This window comes from Anomalospiza imberbis, chromosome 20 (assembly GCF_031753505.1).
Source record: "Anomalospiza imberbis isolate Cuckoo-Finch-1a 21T00152 chromosome 20, ASM3175350v1, whole genome shotgun sequence".
Classification (NCBI taxonomy): Eukaryota; Metazoa; Chordata; class Aves; order Passeriformes; family Viduidae; genus Anomalospiza; species Anomalospiza imberbis.
This window is the reverse complement of record NC_089700.1, coordinates 6,299,943-6,314,737: the sequence shown is the minus strand read 5'-3', so window position 1 is coordinate 6,314,737 and position 14,795 is coordinate 6,299,943. Positions and strand designations below refer to the sequence as shown.

The 14,795-nt window shown below is 47.5% G+C and overlaps 1 protein-coding gene across 4 annotated transcripts in view; it reads left to right on the top strand.

The window, feature by feature from the left end:
- The first annotated feature begins 654 nt into the window (after positions 1-654).
- MYO1C (myosin IC) overlaps positions 655-14,795 on the top strand; it is a 50,607-nt gene continuing 36,466 nt past the window's right edge. Inside the window, exon 1 of one of the 4 annotated variants that reach the window (XM_068210381.1) lies at positions 655-973. Coding sequence is in view for 1 of the 4 variants with exons in the window: in XM_068210377.1 (XP_068066478.1) it covers positions 1,158-1,280 (123 nt within the window). In the remaining 3 variants the exon portion in view is untranslated. Of the gene's footprint in view, positions 974-1,096; positions 1,281-3,888; positions 4,000-8,621; positions 8,994-14,795 lie in introns of those variants that run through there. The other 3 variants (XM_068210377.1, XM_068210382.1, XM_068210380.1) reach the window with 3 other exon arrangements.

Below are 14,795 nucleotides of genomic sequence, written 5' to 3'. Positions count from 1 at the left end.
TCTTGGAATTAATGGCTGTTCTGTGTGTTTTGCTTCATAATATTTTCTATCTGCATTTGTATAATTTTTAATTAAAGAAGTCAAAGAAAAGTAACTGCGTAAAATTTAAAATGTTTGGAAGTACCTAGGTGCAACTGAATTTCTCTCTGTCATAGCTATTTAAAACCTGTTTAACAGATATTCAGCTCTGGTAGAGCCATCTTGTACTGAAGTGCACATCTGTGCATGTTGCTGCTGTTTCCTAGCATTGTCTTTCTAGTGACTAATCTGAAACTCCATCTGAAAATGAGCTGAGACATTTACTGTGTGGTTACACAATTGTCAGGTAGAGTCATTTTACTTCAGAAAAAACCGAGAGAGCTCCCTCTGCCTTGCTGGGAGGGGAGACAGCGGCAATTCTGGTGTTCTTTGGTTTGCAGGAGTGTGACTTATTTGTAGTGAGAGTAGGGGACACTGGCAGGACTGAATTGTTGTTACCAGGGGGAAACGTTCCTTTAAACCTTAGCGTGTGCCGGGGTCCTGGCGAGGACATCAAAGAGACAAAAGGTATCCGTTCGACTTTCTATAAAGTTTGAAACATTTTTTACATGAAAACTGTGTGTCAAGCAGTGTTGGTGCTGCAGGAATGGCCAGAGAGGGGTGGTTTAAGAGAAACTTTAAGATACTTTAAACTGCTGCAGGACTGGCAAGAGCCGAGGTTTTTTACTGTTTTAGCTCAGAGTGGTTCAGGCTGTTGGAGTTCAGTGTGTAGAATTTCCTGTAGATCCTGCCTCGGCTATTTCACACCTGTGTGGGATGAGCCAATCCGCTGCTCACAGCGGATGGTTACCCGAGCTCGGTGCAATCACTCCGGAGCGAACTTCACCTGCGTCCTTCCCAGGAACACGCACTTCTGACGACTCCCACAGCCAGGAGGGGCCGGTAGAATTACCATCAGCGTTCGAGGTTTATCTTGTCCGTCTGGAGCAGACAGGTGCGTCTGCCCTTGGAAGCAACAGCAACACCTCGCTGCCGAAGCCGCTCAGCGGGATGCTGCTGCCGCGGACAACGTAACCAGCGCGGGCCGGGCCGGGCCGGGCCGGGCCGGGCCGGGGGGCGAGGCGGGGTCCCGGCGGAGCCGGTGCAGGTGAGGGCGGAGGCAGCGGCCCGCAGCCCGCATGCCCGGCGCTCGGACATGCTCACTAGCGGCGCGGCGCGGGCTCCCGCGGGCAGTCGGCGCCGAGGCGCTCGCGGAGCCGCCGCAGGGCCCCGAGCCGCGCGTCCCGGGGCGCCGAGCGCAGGTGAGCGGGGCCGGGGGGGCCGAGCGGGCGGGCGGTCGGTCGGTCGGTGTGCGCGGCCGCCTCCCGCCCGCCCGGCCGGCGGCACCGGCGCTCGGGCACATGGCTGCGGGGCGGCGCGGGGGCAGCGCCCCGGGCGGCCGCGGCTCGGCCGTTCTCCCGCAGCCGCCGACCTTCCCGGAAACTCGAAACATTCTCCGCGGAAGGAACAAATGAGCGGGGTAGAGCGGCCGGCATCCCGGCGGCGGCACGGCGCGGCTCCGGCTGCCCGGAGCAGTTGCTCGCTCCCCGGCCGCCGGGCGGTCGGTGGCTGCACTCCGGTAACGCTTCCCTGCGCGCATCCCCGCCCGGCGCGGGGCGAGCGCTGCTCGCGGGGAGCCCGAGCGCAGCCGGGGCCGGCCGGGGCGTGGCGGGGCTGCTCCCGGCTCAGACGTGGCCGTGACACGGCCGGGGCTCCAGGCGGCTTGGCTTGCCCTTGTCAAGACAGGCTTCCTGTACATCCCGAACGTGCGTTAGAGCTCCGAGCGCTGCTGGCTGTGATCCGCCCTGCTGGGCACAGCACTGACGTTCGCGCTGGAGGAATTCCTCCTTCTTTGCCAGTGCTTGCACAGGTGCCTCAAAGCACTTCTTGGAGAAAGCTCGGTGTGTTTAGCCCCCTCTCACAGGTGGAGATGGTCAAACTCCTTAGCTTCTCCAATTTAGAGCACGGGTCTGTGTCCCCACTAAGGCTCGGGGGTTTCGGTCTCTAGTGCTGCTTTCCATGCCGGTTTTTCCCAGTTCTAATATACCTGGAGTTAATTGTCTTAAGTGACAGTGACTCATGGAAGGAATCTGACTCGGCCTGAATAAGCAACTCATTCTAGTAACTTGAATTTTCCAAGTAAGCTGGCTTGAGCTGCATTCTTGTCGTTGGGAGGATTACAGAGGAAAAGTGGTTCTGAGATACAATACAGAGATTATTCTGGTATTTAATCTCTCTCTGACAGTTGCTTGGGGCGGAAGGCTCCTCCAGAACTACTTGTGGATAGCAGCTGCTTAGTTTTTAAAAGTGACAAATGAGAAAATTTGCTTGGTTGGTGGGACAAGCCATGAAAACAGAACCACATCTTAGAGTACTTGGGAAAAAAGGCATTTTTCTTTCATCCCTTTTGGAGCAATAGACAATTGCCAGTTGTCAGCACCTTTTCAAAACTTTTAGAAACTGCCTAAGGCTTATGGAACTGATGAGTTCTTAATTTTCACAGTCGGCCCTGATATGGCAACCACTGTCATAACACTTCAGGGGTTTTAGTTTTGATAGTGGATATAATCCTGTGTTCTAGGGAGGGGCTGTGTAAAAATGAATTTTGTGTTCTGCCTGGCAGGGACCAATGGAGTGCTACACTGAACACATGTTGTCCTAATTTATCATGGTATAAAGGATGGAATTCTTTTCTAAGAGGGAAAAAAAAGGTGTGAATCATAATACACTAAGGAATGAGAGATCCCATGGTGTGAGTCAGTATCCAGTGTGTAATTTCTGTTCTCTTCTGCATAATTAATGGTGAAGAAACTTGTGATTTACAGTACATCTTCAGGATTTATAATAATGGTAAGAGAACTTACATAGATCCTGACAAAATGAGTCAAGCCATTTTTGTTTGATCTAACCCCACTGGAGGAAGGCCAGTAAAAAACTGGGGGCTAAAAATGCTTTCTAACATTGAATATACTGTTTCTTTCTATGAATAAGCTCAAACTCTATGGATGCCTTTATGCAAAGCTAAGATAGTCTTAGTCTTGTTCAGATATTTGGGATTTTTCTGTTTGTAGTGTCATGTTGCTTATGAGTGCATTAGAAACCGCATGCTTTCTAGGAACTGGACAAATTCCTCTACCCCTGTCCAAAGGAACAGCCTGCTCCAAATGCAGGAAAAACCAACTGCAGCAGCTGCCACAGTCCCGGGGCAGTGTATAAAACACAGCTCCACTGCTCCTTCCCTGGGCTCTTACCTGGCAGCTGTGAATGGTTCCAGCATGGAAAATATTGAGGAGCACTGTGCTGCAGCACTTTGCCTCCCGGCTCAAAGGACTGATGAGTGAGCACTATTCTCAGATAACCAGTAGTGCCTTCTGGAGGACAGATGTGTGTTTGGGAAAAGCTGATGTGTTAAAAAGCTTTTTTGGGAAAAGCTGATGTGTTACAGGTGCTGCAGAAAAAGAGGTGGAGGGAGCTCAAGTACAGATTTCCCCAGGGCTGGTCTGTCCCACAGGCCTTTGTAAGAGATGTAACTCAATCATTGTCCTTTCACACAGGCTAAAGAACCATTTATAAAGGCTGATTTGTGTGCTTCTGAAGTGTTACCGTGGGGAAAACCACCTGTGTTGTGCTTTGGGTTACCTCTGTCAGTGGCAGCCAGAGGTGGTTAACTGGTGAGAACTGAGCCAAATCGGAGCTGAGCTGGCCAAACAAACAGGTGATTTGTGAGGAGCAGTTTCCCAGCCCAGCTCTCTGTGTGAGCACAGCAACATCCGCGCAGAGGCTGGGAAGGCTGGGGTCAGGTGGGCCCTCGGTGCTGGCACAAAGTGATTGCAGCTGTGGCATGTGTGTGTCTCCTGTCAGGGCTTTTCCTGCATTAAACACTGCTTTACTGCTGTGGAACCAGCTCCTGAGTGATGTGGTTGGCTCTGCCTAGGATTGCTATCCCTGGCTTCTCCAGAAACCTGCTGTCAGCTCTAGTGGGTGAGGTTTGCATGCCTTGTCTTCCTCTGAGATTGTAGCACAGTTCTTTTTCTGCCCGGAGGGAGCCACTTGTGCTGTGCCTCTCTGTGCCTGCATTTAGGGACCTCTCTGCTGGAAAATATCCTGCTCTGTATGTTGTGCCCTCCTCTGCATATTTCTTGTTGGTGTGTTAGTGGGGTGGGTGGCCAGCTCTTTCCAGAAAGCATTAATAAAGATATAAGCAGGCAGCACAAGTCAATATGAAAGGCTAACGAAGCCTGTTATGGCAGAAGGTTTGGAGTGGACAAATCTCAAGTAATTTGTTGCAACTGAGTCATGTTCTGTGGGGGTGGAAGTGTTCCTTACAGCCCTGCCTTATTTAAATATTTAAACATGTAAATACTGCAAGGCGCAGCAGGGCCAGTACCTTTTCTGTTGCTCTATATCTCCAGTGTAGTCTGTTCTGTATTAAATTCCTGTACTGGAAGGCAGTAAAGGTTAGTATTTAGAACTCCTGTGGCATTCAGGCACGCATGGATAGCTCTGCCTGGCAGCTTTTTTTCTTTAGGAAAGCATTTGGTCAGGTGCCAACGTCCAGCTTTCCTGGGACACTCTCAATCCCTTAACCAGTACGGTGACCTTGGGCCAGCGTGGCCACCACCCTTCCTGTGATTCAGTTCAGCAGCTGATAATAAATGGACTTAGAATTTGACATTTTGGCAGTACCTTTGGAGTGTTTGCCCTCTGGGCAGTGAGGTCCCAGGGCTGGGAGGTACAGCAGGCTGCAGTCACTGAAAGCTCTGTCACGGAATGGGCAGTGTCATTGTTGGTGGTGAAGAATGTCGTGTCAAAATGTGTTGTGATATTTGCCAGGAAATGGAGAGTCCATGAATGACTAAAAAGTGCTCTGTGACACAGCTGTGATGGCACTCAGCCTGCAGGCTGGGCTCTGTAAGCTAGAGCTGTGCCTTCCAATTTATTTTGGTAATTTCTTTGGAAGGCACTTTTCTAGTAAAATTTCACCACAGAGTTTGCTATGAAGATGATGAAAGGTCTAGAGGAGAAGTCCTATAAAGAGCAGCTGAGGTCACTTGGTTTGTTCAGCCTGGAGAAGAGGAGACTGAGGTCAGACCTCACTGCAGGCTGCCCATTCCTGATGAGGGGCAGCACCAACCTCTGCCCTGTGCCAGGAGGAGGGAACAGCTGGAGCTGTGCCAGGGCAGGTTCAGGTTGGATTTTAGGGAAAGGTTCTTCCCCCAGAGGGTGCTGGGCACTGCCCAGGCTCCCCAGGGAATGGGCATGGCCCCGAGGCTGCCAGAGCTGCAGGAGAGTGTGGACAGCTCTGCCAGGGATGCGCAGGGTGGGGTTGTTGGAGGGTCTGTGCAGTGCCAGGAATTGATCCTTGTGTGTCCCTCCAGCTCAGGATGTTCTCTGATCTGACTCTATATTTCCTTTTAGTGTTCTGTTGCCTGTCCAGAGATTTCCCCCTTACAAAAGGTAACACAGAGGTGTGCTCCTAACCTGGGACAGTGCACACTGGAATAGGAAAACAGCCTTTGGAGGGGTTGGGGCTGCAGGGAAACCTTGGTGCCTTAGCAGCTGAGTTTCATTAGGCAGAGTGAGCCTGGGGCCTTCTGCCAGCTGACAATCACCAGGTGTATTTGGCCATTTTGCTAATGAAGAGAGGGATTATGGAAGGAGCTGTAATTCAACTAGGGAGCGGTGTTGGTCAGAGGACTTTATTGAGCTTGCAGTTGCATTTTTCTTCATTACCATATATTCAATATTTTATGGTTGTCTTTATGTCTGTTTTCATTGTCACCTGATGCCTGGTCTACATGGACTTTTCCTATCCAGGAAAGAATCAGTTTTACTTCAGCATTATAATGACAAACTGAGAATAGAAAAAAGGGTAAACTCAGCTTTCACACTGCACATACTGTTCATGGCTGAAGGGTCCAGTTAAGTCAATGTCCAATTATATAATGAAGAGATAGTGATCTGTTTAGCTTTTTAGAAAATTAAATTCCACTGGAACAATATAACTGGGACTATAGAAGTAGGAGGAAAGCTATTTTCCATTCTGAAGCAGGCCTTTGTATAGAGTTGAGTTTTTTTAAACTCACTAACAGTAACTAATAACTTGTACATTTATATAGCCCACACTGAGTCATTGTTTACTCAGGGAAATGACTTTCAACAGCCAGACTTGTTTGTGAAGTTTAATAACTAAAATATGCAGTTCTGTGCTTTACAAGGCTGCACACTATAACCAGCATTTTGGAAAAAAACAAAACCTGGTGCCTATTTGCAACACCACGCGGCACTGCATTATAAATGGTGCTGCTGCAGCTCAGGTTTTGATCTGCAGTAAAAGCTGGTGAGTCCAACGGTGTGGTTTGGAGACAGGGAAGATTACTGCACAAATTAAGTGTTGGGCTTTTCTAGCGTTTTATTGAACCTTCCAAATTAGAGACCAGGGAGCCTTGTTCTGTGTCCACACATCTTGTTGTTTTAAATAACAGGTTGTCTTCCAATCTCAGGACTTTTGGAGTCTGTTTGAAATTGCCTCTTGTTCTTCTTGGGAGGGAAAGCCACACCTTTGCACCAGGAAGCCAGAAATTCTCTCTCTGGCAGAACTGGAACTCAGACAGAAAAACAGATGTTTCTTTTGCCTCCTTTGAGTGAGCACTGGAGTTCAGTTGTGAGCTTTTCTGCCTTTTCCTGACTCATTATCTGCTGTTCTGTGTTAGCGTGGGATTTTCTCACCGATGTTACAGGAAACTTCCCTCCCCACCCATTACACCTGTGAAGGTTTTAACAACAGCCAGGGTTTCTGTCCCTGGTTGGTTTTGGGGTTATAAATAAACAACCAAGTGCAACAACCGACAGAGCACCTATCACATTTCTAAAGTAAACCAAGTGCTTCATTTTAAATAGTATATTCAAAAAGTTTATTTTTGATTTTTCCCAAAATTACAAGCTTTTTTGGACACAATTTTGTTGGAAAACAGAAAGGAAAACTTCATCTTGTAATGAAGGCGAATATAAAATATGTGACTTGCAAAATCCTCATTTTATTTGTGCATGGATTTGTTTGCTCGTATTAGTGGGGGAGAGGATCAAAAGCAAGTTCTGCAGAAAAGTACAGAGTGTGTTTTTGTGTGTGCCCAACCATAGCACTCTGTGAGAACGCAGATTATATTTAATTTTGCTGATCTGTCCAGGAACCTGGTGGATAGGACCTGGGAACAGCAGTTCATGGAGCTATCAGCAAAGCTTAGAGCATCAATTTTACCATCCAAGAAACTCTCGTGTTTTACTTTCATACTTCCATTAAAACAACTGTAGAGTGCTGTGATAATCCTGGCAGGCTTGGAATTACTGAGAGAACCACCAGGTTTCCTTGGGCATAAACCCAAGTTGTTCTGACTGCAAGGTGTCAGGATGGACATGAGTTATTTCTGATTAGCTGGGGTGTAGAAAAAGAGTGGATGGACATACCAAGGTGAAACGTGGTTGTTTGGAAAGGGAGTTTACAAATTCATAGCCTTCAGGGGGTTTGAATATTCTGGTCTGAGAGAATACCAGAGGCTGAAAACCCAGAAGGAAAAGTGGAGGCTGAGAAAGGGTGGGAGACCAATGAGAAAAGCAGAAAATGAAAAGGAGTGGGAGGCCAAAATGGTGTGGGAGGTCAGCAAGGAAAGTAGAGGCCAAAAAGTGGAGGCTGGAAAAGTTAGATGGAGATAAAGATGTGTGGGAGGCAGAAAAGGTGGTGAGGCCAAAATAAGCTCATATCAGAGATTTGATCAATCTCATTTTGCTCTGTTGGCCTCCACATCCTCCTGAAGAAGGAGACTGTCAGACTATTCAGCTGAAGAAAATTAAAGCTCAGCTTTATGGAATAACTTGGGGACAAATGCCCATTGTCTTGGCTCTTGTATTACTTCAGTTGAAGCTTATTTTCAGCACTTAAAAATTTGGTTTCCAGCAGAAAGCAGCTCTGTAAATTGTTTGAGTAAAAGTAGTGCAGATGAGCTGTAGTGCTGCCTGTCAGGTCAATACCTTAAAATATTGTCATTTAAGATCACCAAAGAGGTGTCCCCTAAACCCACAGAAGAAACAGCGCTCTGACTGCTTTTGCAGGGATTTGAGAAAGCTAGGAGGAGTTTGGGATAATTTATGCAAGAGGTATTTCCAAATCAGGTGTGTTAAATTCCCTTAGAGCTTTTAAGAAAAACAATGTGATTAAGAAGCACAGTGTCTTTTTTCTTTGCCTGATACAATTAAAGAATACAGAGGCTGATGGTTATGAGCCGTTTACATATTAAGGTAAAGCTTTCAGATGTTATTTGACTCAAATATAAACTAATCTGATTTGAGGTATTTGTGTCTTGATACAAGGAAGAAGCAGAAAGGAGAGTAAAAAAAAAAAAAGAAAGATGAGCTGCACTTCCTGGAGAGAAAAGCAGGGCATGGCAGGTAGTGAGTGCTGGGAGGGAGTGAGGACTTCCCTGCTCTGGCAGGCTGGTCATGAGGGCTCCATGTGAAGAGGAAATGTTGCAAGAGATGTGGTGTTCTGTATGCAAAAAACCTTGTGCTGTGCAGGAGGCTGTTTGATCTCTCTCTCTCTCTCTTCAAACTGAAACCTGAGCGGTTGCCAAGTGTCTGCTCTGAAGTTTCCGGATCTAGGTGGGGACAGGGGTGTTCCAACTGTAACCTGAATGTGTTGAACTGGCAGCTGCTGGTGTCCAAACCACTTGCACTGGGAGGAAAGTTCCACAGAGTGGCTCCGTGTAGGATGAGAATGTGAACTATGTCCAGGCTCACGGCCATGGAACTCAAAGCTGTGCTCCTGTAACTGTTTATTTTTCTCTGGAGGCTTCAGTGAAGTTGGCTGTTTGTCACTGAGTGCAGCTTTGCTGGAATGCTTCCTGCCTGCCATCAGAATAAGGGAGCACCTGTGAAAGGATTGTGGTGTCACCTGAGAGGAAGGAACTCAGTGTTGCTGCAGGGTGAGTGTACGCATCTGGGAAGAAATCTTTGTACGAGCCAGTTATTGCCTTGCAAGGAAAAATTAGGTTGTGACAAAATTTTTTGTTTTGGAAAGGTAAATTCTGGTGTAGCTGTCAGCTTGGTACCTGGCTGCTTGTTTTGAGCAGTGAGTATCTGTGCTGAACTCTTGAAAGTGCTTTTCAGGCCACACTTGTACTGGTCTCAAATTATCTTAATTGCAAAGCACTTATCTGAACTGATGAGTAGTTAACACAAATGTGACACGGTGCTCGTTAGAGTAGAAAATCAGTCAGTGTTTAGTGTGGGCTGGATTGACATTTCTGGATTGATAGGGGATGGGGAGGTTCATTTGGGTCAATAAATGGCTCAGTGATGAGTGTGTGGAGTGAGCTGCTCCTCTCCTGTGTGCTGGCAACCAAAACCCACCAGCATCAGCCCTCATTTCTAAGGCCAAAAAGTGTCAGTTTTTGCAATTCTTGGGAGTAGCAGAGCAGTGCTGGGACGGGATCTCCACGTGTCAGATTAGGTGGTTTATGGTGCTGCTTCCCTGCTCCTGGAGCACTGCAGCTGACGGGCTGCCCCCCTGGTGGCATTCCTGGGCTTGTCCCCAGGGCTGCTGGGGGTGATACTGTCCTTGTGTCACTTCTCCAGGATTTCAGTGCTCAAGGCATGAGGGTGTGCAGAGGGGAGGGGATGAACAAGCAGCCAGAGAGTCTTGGGGTTTCATCCGTGTCACTTCCATGAAATGCTCTTTCTTTTGAATTCCCCCAGTATCTAAGATACGCTTATCCTGATATCAGTTCTGTTTAGAATCATAGAATGGTCTGGGTTGGAAGGGACTGGAAGATGATCTTGTTCCACCTTTCACTGAACCAATTTAAATTGGTTTCACTGTAGTCCTCCACTCCCTGCCTTGTACTTGCATCCATTTGACCCTTTGATTAACCCTTTGGAACAAAGCTGGGAGAGCAGTGATGAAGAAAACAAAGTTTTCTATTTGTTTAATTCCCTGAACTGTCTGCTCAGAGCTGAATGGATCTTAGTCCCAGTCCAGAGGAGAAGAGGGCCAGGACAGGCACAGCTGGGACAGAGGCTGTGTCACAGTAACATCAGCTGTCCAGGCCAGCTGACAGCAGCCTGGGACTGCCCTCTGGCACCTCAGAGGACATTTTCTGTGCCCTTTTCACCTTGGACAAGTGTCTGGAGTGTAATGATGTGGGAAGATGGCTTGTGTGGCTGTTCTATTCTTACACTGCTGTGTTTTGATCCTTGGAGTCAGTGCTAGTGAGAAGTTTGTTTGCTAGAAGGTTCTGCAGTCACACTGGGGAACTTTTGTGCTCTGATGTGTGGGCTGATTGGCACCAAAACCTCCCAGCATGTGGGTGTGGAGCTAGGCCAGCTGTTTGGGACATAAATGGTAATTAGTTGTTTTCTAAATGTTGGCTTTATCAAGGTTTACAAACAGAACAGGCCATCTCCACTGCTCATAATGAGCATTCCCAAGCTCCAACAGTCCCAGCTTCTGAGCAGTGCAGGAGCACCTGCCCACGAGTCCTGCACTGGTGCCCTGTAATGTGCTGTCAGATCAGGGAGAGAGAGGCACTGATAAATCCTTCCAGCCTGCACACTTGGACATGGAGCCAGGTAAAGCTGGTGTCTGTTCTGCCTCTTGCCAAAGCATCCTTAGAGTGGCATCCAAAACAGGGTCCAGTTGTGGTGTCTGGACTATTTTGCTCTCTTCCCCTTCCCAGAGCATTGTTTTGCATGGATGGAGTTTGGGAAAGCCAGTGCACTGAGGGTCAGGATGGAGGATACCTTACCCAGGTGAGGATGCAGAGATTCCCACTTTTGCCCTGCTTTTCACCAGGTGTAAAGATCCAAGGAACCTTTGAGCCCTGTGGGACTCTAACAAGACATTTGTGGTGGGTAGTAGAACAAGGTTACTGTGTTGTGGTATCTGAGCATGCCATGAGAGTCACAGGCAGAAAGAATAAAGGAGAAAGAATTAATTCTGCTGCCAAAACCTTCCGTGCAAGAGGTCGGATGTGGCTTCGTGCCCACTCTGGCCATACGTGCAGGTTCCTGCAATTTGTTGCTGTCACCGCCAGCAGTGGCACACAAAGAAACAAAATTTAAGAATGCCATCCTGCACAGAAACCTCAAGAGGCTATTTCTAGATGGAATTGAAGCTCTGTGTGATTTAGTGGACTGTAGGCTCATTGTGGGGGTAGCAAACAACCAAAAGTGGTTTGCACTGGAATTCTTTATGCTGTAGCAGGCAGCTGGATTAAAATGTTTTGGAGCTTTGCTCCTTTTTGATGCACTGTGGGTGAAGAGCCTTCACAATCAGCTGTGACCCAGCAGGTGAGCTGGAGTGGGTTAGCACTTGGAAAAGTGAGTTTTGGAATAGTGAGGTTTAGCCCTGCAGCTACCTGCATGCAGCTACTCCTGGGAGCCATCAGCTGTTGTGGAGTTTGTCAGCTCACCAGACAAGTGTGCTGCCTCTCACACACACCAGCAATTCTGAGAATGCGAAGGACTCCCAGATTCCAGTCCTGCGTGGCCCTTCCCCTCCAGCTCTAGGGGCTAGTGGAAGCAGGAAGGGAGGTCAGGCTTGAAATCCAAAGTCGGAGGAGAGGAATTTGTGGATGTACAGCAGATAACGCCCATCACTCTCTGCACTTGGCCACTCCCACTCCCCCTGCTTTGTGGAAAGTCTGATTAAAGCCAGCCGCTCCGCCCTGGCTGGCTGAGCCATACATCCATGCACAAATGCCAGATTCTCTTCATTCCAGCCTGCTGACTTCAAGGAGGACTTGCTCTGACAAGCTGGAAATGAGGGCTGGCAGCTTCATCTGCAGCTCAAAGGCTTTATCTCTCTTAGACACTCTTCCTAACATTTCCCACAAACACTGCTCTGCTGGTAGGAGCTGTTGCACACACAGGATCCATCAGGCACTTATGAATAAAGCTTTACCTTGTGTAACTCTCCTCAGAACAGGCAAGGAACACTTCACAAAGCACTTGGCACCAGGCCTGTGGCAGAGCTGGCTCTCCTTGTGCTTCAGCCTCATTATCTGGGGAGCAGTAGGAAGAGTCAGCTCAGCCTTTGATTCTCCTCTCCCCCTACCGAGCACTGATGTTCTTTCCTCCATAAAACTCTTACAGTCTGGCCTCCATCTCCCACTTGGACTGTTTCCATCAGCTGAAAGCTGGCAGCTTTCCATCATCTCCAGCTTCCACACCATATTCTGATAGTTCTTCACCTCAGCCTCTCTTTCCTCTCTGAGCTCCCACCTTCACTCCTGCCCCACTGCTCCATGATGAGTTCTCTGACTTCCAGGATTGTTCTGGCTCCAGCAGCAGCTGCTGTTTCCCTGGTGTTTCCTCACGGCTCCATGAGGGATGCCAGCTGTGTCCACCTGTTAGGGTTGTTTTGCATGTGCCTTTAAGGCAGCTGCTTCTGCTGCATTTGCAGCCTTAAACCTGGAATATTCATATTCCCTGGCCTATCTCAATCAATGGATGAACTCAACCTTCACTAAATGCTTTCAGATCTATTTGAGATGTAATAATGCTTCTAGAGAACCTGTGCCAGCAACTGTAAGATAACCAAGCTCTTCTTTGATTGCTGTTTCAAAATCAGTATTAGAGCAAGTGTACTTTTACATTCATGTATTTAACATGTGGAATGAGATAACCTTGAGCTTGATGAAGTAAGGTGTGCACCCTCATATAAAAATTTATCATAAATCAAATTTGAGTCATCGCTCTGATTGTGACATGATTTCTGCTTAAAAGGGCATCTTTGATGTCATCACCATATTGCTTCACAAGCAGCCTGTTGCTGGTGTTATTTCAAGTTGGGGAGGGTGTGTGCATGTCTGTAGCTTCTAAAAACCATCAGGCCAGTGTTAAATGTCTGCCCAGTGCTTCACAGATTGCACAAGTGGCTGTTAGCAGGCAAAACTCTTTTTTTTTTTTTTTTTTGTCTGATTTTTGAGGGAGGGCTGTTATCACAGGGCTTTGACTTACGGCCATATAACCACCCCTGCTGAGCAGAAAGGGGATCCCAGTGATATCTGCTCCAAATGCTCTCTCCTGGCCATGGGACTGTGCTTCCTGGACATTGTGTGAAATAAGACTTGTGAAACAAAAGCTGTAATTTCCCTTTGTGAAGCTTGATACAGAGCTCACAGCTCTGCAGCAGCAGGATGTGAGAATTAGAATCATTGTTGCAGTGAGGATTTTGAACAAGAAGCAGGCATGAAGTACCCAAAGCATTTAACCTCTGTGTTTTATTCATCCTGGAGCAAGTGTAATTTAAAGTGGCACCTCTATAATTGATGAAGTATCTTTTTACCATTTGTTTAATTACCAGTTTCAATGTGTAGAAAGCAGCAGATCAATAATTTACAGTGATGAACTTCCTGTGTCTCTGTTTCTCTACTTCAGCCGTGCAAACAACAGCTCCTGAGACAAACCCTCAAATATTGATGCTTTCCTTTAGGTGATTAGAAAAGAGCTTAACCTTTTTTCCTGCCACAGGTGCGCTCCAACACCACTGAAGCTGAGGGCAGAGCACTGACCTTGGCAAGGCAGGGTTAATTTAGGGCTTGCCCTGCATTTTGTATCAGCTCTCAGCTTTTTGCAGCCTCCTCTCATTTGTTGGAGTGATGAAGGCTGGGCTTCTGTTGTTGCTGTAACAGCAGATGACGCTGCCCTGGCTTTAGGAGAGTTGTTAAAACAGAAAATTTAAGCTAATGAACCAAAGCTGCTGCCTGTGGTTTATATGTATTTCTTACATGATGGGTTTTGATAACAAATGTTGACTTTTCTATGTGAAATACCTATTCTGGAGACTCTTGGATCCTTCTGTCAGGTTAGAGCTCAGATTCCCTCATGGTCCTGCAGCACCTCCTCAAGGGGAGGTCCTTGATCTGTTCAAGAGGAGCTACAGGATCTATACCTGTCAAATCAGAGGGAAAAAAGAGTTTCCTTCCCAGTGGGATGGGCCTTCAGACAGTTCCTCTTGTGGTCCTGACTGCCATGGGCCGTGGGGTTTTCTCACACAGCATCAGAGCAGAAGATCTAAAGACACCCAGCTTCCCTGAGATCTCCAAATCCATGCATTTCTAGCAGGATGGTGAGCTCTGCTTTCAGTCTCCCAGTCTCATACCTGTGATTCTTCTCACTTTTTAGAGCCAAGACAAATACCTTATTTCTCCTGGACCTGCCTTTGAGCAAACAACTTAGTGACTGCATCCTTGGACTTGGTATGAAAAATAAACAGGGAATACATCCCTTTCCTGTCTCTTAGGAGTGCCAGTCCTCATCTACTGTTGGAGAACAAGATGCTGTGGGACAGTTGGCATTTCTCTTAATGTCACAACCGTCAGTTCCTTCAGGATCTCTCCTTTCAGCTGGAGCTCACAGCCCAGAAGAAGGTTTTGTTTTAGAAAGTAGGTGTAAAGGGTCATGAGGAAGATTCCTGGGCCTGTTGTGTCGGCCTCAGCAGGGTTTGTGCAGTTTTGCAACCACCAAATGCGGGATTAGGAGTAAATCAGGGAAAGAAAAAGGGTTTGGACCTAACCACAGCTGGGGAATGAATGTTTCCATTCTCTGCAGAGACCCATGTTTATGCAGATGTGCAACACACATTCCTGAGAACCACAAAGGGATGGACTCCTTCATTGTTCTTTAGTGTCTCTGTTTCTGATTAAACTGATGTCTCTGATAATGCAGAAAATTTTGAAAATGCAGAGAGCAGAACTGTGTAGTTCTCAGGAGGGAGTTGAAGC